The following is a 7,419-nucleotide window of genomic DNA, read 5'->3' on the forward strand; positions in this document are numbered from 1 at the left end:
TATGTGTATATATATATATATATATATATATATAAACTCCCATATATATATATATGGAGTTTATAAAGGAGTGTTAACTCACACGATCACAAGGTCTTACAACAGGCCATCTACAAGCTGAGGAGCAAGGAAGCCAGTCCAAGTCCTAAAGCTGAAGAACTTGGAGTTTGATGTTTGAGGGCAGAAAGCATCCTGCATGGGAGAAAGACATAGGCTGGAAGACTAAGCCACTCAATTAACTTCACAAAGATCTTTAATTATTTTTTACGCTTGGTCTAATTTATTGCCAAAGCTTCCAACTGTATTTTGGAATTCTTTTGATAATTTTTTTTTTTAATTCTGGAAGTTCTATTGGTGTTTTCTTATTATATCCATCTCAACTTTCATATTCTAAATTGTTTTTCTGGTTTCATTCATTGGTTTTCAACTTTCTATTAGATCTTATGATGCTTTCTTCTAATTTGTATTTTGAATTCTTTATCTGTTATTTAAAACTTTTCAATCTGGTTAATATCCATTGCTAGAGAGCTAGTGTGATCCTCTGGAGTTGTCAAGATATTCTATTTGTTCTGCCAAAGTTCTTGTGCTGATTTCTTCTTATTTGAGGAAGCTGACACTTCTTACTTTGAATTTTCCATTGTTTGAATAGGACATTTTAATTTTTTAATTATTTCTTTTCTTGAAGATATGACTGTGGTGTATGTTGCATATGATGGTTTAGCCTCATTTCTGGGTTTCATAAGGCCAAGGCTTAGTAGGGGGTCCCTTGGTTGTGGATAGATTCTGTACAGTTGTTTTCTTAGATGTTACTTGTTTTTATGATATATTAGACATAAGATCTGACACACTATCTCCTGTGGGGCTGAGGGTATGAAAATCTCAGGAATCTTATCTTGGGGTCTTGCTCTAAGTCCTTCTGATGGCATGCTTTTAGATGAGATCGGGCGCATTCAGGGTGGTATGGCTGTGATGGCACGTTTTTTTTGTTTTTTGTTTTTTTTATGAGATGGAGTTTCGCTCTTGTTACCCAGGCTGGAGTGCAATGGCGCGATCTTGGCTCACCGCAACCTCCGCCTCCTGGGTTCAGGCAATTCTCCTGGATGGCACGTTTTTAATTTGGTAGACAGTTCAGGCTGCAATCCAGTATATGGTGCTTAAGAGTAACATCCAATTTGTCCTGAGTTAGAGTGAAGTTGAGTTGAAGCACTTGCCCTGGCCCTGATAGGGTGTGGCATAAAGAAATCATGTATGGGTGTGTAAAATTTGGTGGAAATGGGCAGGGGAGGTTCACTAGTTTCTCATTCTTGGCTGGCAGAAACATAATCTGCCTCACTCTCTTGCCCCAATACAGGGCTCATGACCGTCATTTCGCAAAGACCTTGTCCTCTGTTTCCTGGCCACAGTGCAGCTGCAGGCTGGAGACATGCTCTTCCAGTGACTATCATAAAAATGGGTCCAGGGTGGACCCTCTTTCCCAAGTCCAGAGCAGGCAACTCCATGACCTGTCTGTCCTCCATCACTAGATTACTACTGTTATGTGCAGGGTGGGGTAGCTGGATCCTGTCCGTCATGTAAGCCCAAGCAATGCAGGTTTCACTTTTAGAAACAAAGAAGATGCTTTATCTGGGTGCACACATGCCAGTCCCCAGCAGGAGGAACCACTGTTGCATCCATAACAGTGTACAGTGGAGATGGTAGGAGATTACCTTCTATCCAGATTCATTCCTGAGTGTTGGTACTGCCTTCTTCAGTAATTCGTGCTATGCCTACATTCTCTTTGTCCCAAGGGAAGACATAGTGGGCTACACTCCCCACTCCCTTAGGGGAGGAACACATTGAGGGTTAGATCTCCAGAGGTCCTGCTGTTTCCCCAAAATTCTCTGGCCCCTGGGCCTGCCAAAGTAGCCATTTGTTGTATATGTTTGCCAGGGATTTGGTGTGGTGACTCCAAGATGGAGAATCCTCAGGCAGGGCAGTGGCATACCATAGATGCACAAACAGTATGGCACCTGCTTCCTTTAGATGGGAAGTTGGTGCAGCCATATTCTGCAGGCTAGCCACCCAGTTGTCTATCCTTGGGAAGTTCCAAAATTGCCAAAAATAGCATTACCCCAGGGTCAAGAGGGCAGAGGAAATCCCCAACAATTTGGTGGTCAGCAGATTGTCAGAGGTGTGAGGGGAGCAGAGAATTACATTTACCTATCTTTTCACAGGTTCTCTGTGGGTTGACTGCTCCCAGGCTTTTGCTGCTTTTCTTTACTGCACCACAGCTGCTGCTTATGGGTGCTTTACGAGTTCCTGGCTCGCTTTCTTCATTTTTCATTTGGAACTTCCTTATTCACCTGTAACTTTGATCTTTCTGAGGAGAACTGGAATTTGATATCCCCAGTCAGCCATCTAGAAAAGAACTTGTTTTTTTTCTTTTTTTTTTTTTGTCAGTAGAAGAATGATATGTCTTCCTCCATGTAATTACTTTTAATCTATTCATCTTTAAAGTAGATTTCTTAGAGACTGCGTATAGTTTGTTTCTTCTTTTTAATCCTTTAACAAATTCAGTCTTTTAATTGGTCCGTTTAGATTACTGGCATTAAAAGGGTTTACTGATGTTGTTAGACTAATGGTGATCATAATTTTACTATTTTCTATTTGTTATACTTGTTCTCTGATCCTATTTTTGTCTTCTCTTTTTTCCTTCTGTTGTAGTTTTAATTGAATAGTCTATATGACTGATTTTATATGACTATATAATTATAAATTTTTATTTTATCTTTTTTATGTATATCAAGTTTCTGATCTATATGAGTCTCTCTAAAAAGCTTCTTTTAACATTTCTTACAAGGAAGATGTACAGGAAAAGCATTCCTTCAATTGTTGTTTGTCTGAGAATGTATTTATTTCTACTTTACTTTTAAAAGAATTTCACAGAGTACAGAATTTTAAGTTGGGATTTCTTTCTCTTAAGACTTTAAACATTTCACTCCACTCTTCTTGCTTGCATGGTTTCTGAAGAGAAGTCTGATATAATATTTTCTCTTCTATAGATAAAATTTGCTTTTCCTTCTGGTTAGTTTTAGGATAAAGTTTTCTTTATCTTTGACTTTCTGTAATTTGGAAATAACACACCTACATGTAGTTTTTCTGGTCAATGATAACTTATTTGGATATTTTTAAATAACTTAGGGAATGTAATTGAATTATTTGTAACTCAAAGGATAAATCATTCTTAGCATTTTCTAAGGTTCCTGGATCTGTGATGTAGTGTATGACATTAAGAGAAACTTTTAGTATTTTTTTTTTTTTGAGGTGGATTCTCACTCTATCACCAAGGCTGGAGTGTAATGGTACTGTCTCAGCTCACTGCAACCCCCGCATCCTATCTCAGTGTTTCTCCTGCCTCAGCGTCCTGAGTAGCTAGGATTACAGGCGCACACCACCACGCTCGGCTAATTTTTGTATTTTTAGTAGAGATGGGGTTTGTCAGGCTGGTCTTGTACACCTGATCTAGTGATCTGCCTGCCTGGCTTCCTAAATTACTGGGATTACAGGAGTGAGCCACTGCACCTGGCCAGTAATTACTTTTTTAATATTTCTTTTGCTCCTTTTTTCTTTGTTTTTATTCTAACATTTCCATTGCACACACTTAAATAATTGTCCCAAAATTGTTACATAATTTAAATTGGTTTACTTTTTAGCCTTGTTTCTTTTTGCTTTTCAGTTTTGTAGGCTTTCATTGATATATCTTCAAATTAGAGAGTCTTCCTCAGCTGTGTTTCTATCTACTAATAAGCCCATCAAAGACATTCTTTATTTGTTACAGAATTTTTTATTTTTAGCATTTTTCTTAAGTTCTTAAAATTTTTATCTTCTACTCACATTACCCATCTGTTCTTGCATGCTGTCTACTTTATTGATTAGAACACTTAACATATTAATCATAGTTCTCTTAAATTCCATTTTGAAAATTTCCATGGCCCTGACATATCTAAGTCTAGTTTTAAGCTTACTTAATTTATTCAATCTATGTTTTTTCACTTTTGGTATTACTGGCATTTTTTTTTCATTACAGTTAAACATAATGCATTCAGTAAAAGGAACTGCTTTGATAAGCCTTTATTAATATGTTTGAAGGTGCTGGAGAAGGGGTAACATCCTATAGTCATATATTTAGATTTTATTATTTTAGTTATAATCCAATGACCTCTAGATTATAAATTTCAAACATACTTCTCAGTTTCTCCCCATAACTGTAGTTGTGACAGGATGGCTTAAGAGGGCTTGAGTTGTATATATTTTTTTCCTTCCATGAAGAAAGCTAGAGGCAACTGAAGCTTAGTTTCTATGGCTTCATAACCCTCTTACAATGATAAAATATCATTATTCCCCAATAAAAAGAATCATTAGAATTATTGTCTTAATATTTTTACTCATAATTTTATTTTTTTTCTTTAGGATCTGCACACTAGAGCAAACATTGTAAGTTATGAAACACAATTTTAAATGATTTATTGTTTTATTTTGGCTGTTTCCACAGAATTGTCTTCTTGGGCTTGTCTTCAATATTAAGAGTCTCATCATTTGTTTTATATATTGTATTAATTTATGCCATGAAGAAAAAATATGAAGAGAAAGATATCAATGCATCAGAAAATGGAAGTGTCATGGATGAAGCAAACTTAGAATCCTTAAATAATGATCAACAACTTGTCCCTTCTGCTGGGGCAGATAGTAAAACACATTATTAAGGGGTGAAAAAAAAGAAAAAACACACTTCTGCTTTCATGTTTCCAAACAGCATTGCATGTCATTTTTGAGGAGTTCCTGGTCCTTTCACTAACAATTTCCACATCTCTTATAGTGGAAGTATAAATAAGGCTATGAATTTATAATAAAACAAACTATGTAGAAAAAAATAATAGTATACATTGTTAGGTTATAGTTATGTATTTGTGGTTAAGATTAGACTATATGATCCATACAAATTTAAAGCGAGAGTCATGGTTATTGTGTAATAGAAGAAAAAATACTTGCTCAGGTAATTGTAACTCTTAATAAAACAAATGAGTAGAATATGGGTAGAGGTAAAAAGAGAGGAGGTAGATTAATAGCCTAAGTAAAGAGAAATGCCTAATGTCTATTTTATTAAACAAACACACAGTTTGAACTATGATACTGAGGCCTGAAATCTAACCTGGATGTATGCTGTAATGATATCTGTTACTCACATAAAATCATATATTTCACAGACTTTATTAATGTATAATTCAAAACTTTTTTGTTTAAATAAATTTAGAATATATTTAAATATTGTTGAGGAAGTAAAGACATTCAAATATTTGCAAGCCATGATTGTCAAACAACATATTACTTATTATGTGTTAAGTTTTTATTAGACCCATGATAATGAATTAGGAAAAACTGACTTTGACTAATGTAGCAACTCTCATACTTCTCTTAGCTAGATTTTCTGGATCATTTGCTGCAGCTTCTACATCAGCACTTACTTGCTTCTTCACTTTGTGCTTAGGTATTGAAACCAGCCCCTTTTGTTAAACCCCATGAACCAAATTCTACCGCTTTTTTCTTTTTCAGCTTTCCCATAGAATGACAGAGAAGTAGGGCCTTGCTCTAGATTATATTTGGCCTAAGGGAACGTGCTGGCTGCTTTGATCTTCTATCCAGGCTACTGAAGTTTTCTCCATATTAGCAATAAATCTGTTTCATTTTGTTATTATTTGTGTGTTCACTGAGGTAGGACTCTTAATTATCCTCAGGTACTTTCTCTTTGCATTCACAACTTGGCTAACTGTTTAATGTTTGACTTATCTTGCCTCTTGATTTGCCTTCCTTACTAAACAATAATTTCTAATGTTGGATTTAAAATGAGAGATGTGTGACTCTTTCACTCAAACACTTAAAGGTCTTGTAAGGTTACTAATTGGCTTAATTTCTATGTTGTTGTGTCTCATGGCATAGGAAGGCCCAAGGAGATGGAGAGAGATATAGCAATAGTTAGCTGGTTGGTGGAGCGTTCAGAACACACACAACTTTATTGTTTAAGTTCCACATATATGGGCATGGATAGCGTCAAGTCAAATCAACTATAATAGTAACATAAAGATCACTAATCACAGGTCACTATCACAGATACAATAACAATGAATAAGTCTGAAATATTGTGAGAATTACCAAAATGGGACAGAGGGACATAAAGCACATACTTTTGAAAAAATAATGTCAATAGACTTATTTAATGTAGGATTGCCACAAACTTTCAATTTGAAGAAAAAAAAACCACCAAAATATGTGAAGTGCAATAAAGTGAAGTTCATTAAAACAAATTGTGCCAGGAATAAAAACTAGCAAGATCACAGAATCAACCTATACTTAAAAGTATTAGAAATATGGAGGCAAATAGGAGAAATAGCTAAAAAGAGTTGGAAATACTTGCCTCTGGAAAGTAGTAATAAGCAGAGAAAAACTAATTTTCAATATGAGATTTTTGCTATAATCTTATTTTTACAACTTTGTACATAAATGGCTTTGGTGAAAATTAAAATAAAAATCAATCATTAGACTGGTATGTCTCTTATTGATCAACAATAAACAACAATATTGATACCCATGTACTACGCTGAGAGCCTTGGGTGAGCCTCTAAGACTTGCTGGTTTTAGATACCAGAGAGATCACAGGGGTTAGAGCACCAAGCAGACTCTTGATGTCCCTGATTCCAGGACTTGACTCTTGGATTGCATTTCTGAACCTGCCTTCAGCCAGAGGGGAGCCCACTGTCCTGAAGGTTGAATCCCAGGCCAGGCATAATTCAACAGAAGCTGATTAAAGGGCCCTTGCCCTTAAGGAAACATTGGCAGTAGTCTGTTAGTACTCCCTGTGGGCCTGAAGTGGTTGTGGCTGTGGGTTGAGGCTCCCTTGCATTTGAAAATGGGAGGGAAGAGTGGGAAAGACCTGAGCCTTGTGGTTTGAGTGATAGCTCAGCCACAATATGATAGAACACCAGGTAGACTTTAAGATTTTTGACTCCAGTTTCTGACTCCTGCATGGCATCTCTGGACCCACATGGGGCCTAGGGCACCTCACCACCCTGAAAGGAAGAACACAGGCCTTGCTGGCTTTGCTGCCTGCTGATTGTAGAGCCCCAATGTCTTGACAAACATAGGCAATAGTCAGAGATTAGTTAACAGCAGACCTTGGGTGAGGCTCAGAAATGTGCTGGGTTTAGGTGTGACCCAATGTAGTCATAGTTCTGAAGGCCACAGTGGTGCTTATCCCACTCCAAACCCAGATTTACGTGGCTCAGAACATAGAGAAAGACTGTATGTTTGGGGGAAATTAAGCAAGAGAACAAGAATCTCTGCCTGGATATCCAGAGAATTCTGGATGTTGTTCAAGACCATCAAGGT

At 36.7% G+C, this 7,419-nt stretch overlaps 1 protein-coding gene across 1 annotated transcript in view; it reads left to right on the plus strand.

The window, feature by feature from the left end:
- The window catches only part of LOC108300239 (solute carrier organic anion transporter family member 1B1), a 122,852-nt gene extending 116,281 nt beyond the window's left edge, over positions 1–6,571 (plus strand). Inside the window, exon 16 of the mRNA XM_017522945.2 lies at positions 4,532–6,571. Coding sequence (XP_017378434.1) covers positions 4,532–4,742 — 211 coding nt within the window. The 3' untranslated portion in view covers positions 4,743–6,571. The remainder of the gene's footprint in view (positions 1–4,531) is intronic.
- Positions 6,572–7,419: the final 848 nt, after the last annotated feature.

This window comes from Cebus imitator, unplaced genomic scaffold, assembly GCF_001604975.1.
Source record: "Cebus imitator isolate Cc_AM_T3 unplaced genomic scaffold, Cebus_imitator-1.0 Scaffold25, whole genome shotgun sequence".
Lineage (NCBI taxonomy): Eukaryota > Metazoa > Chordata > Mammalia > Primates > Cebidae > Cebus > Cebus imitator.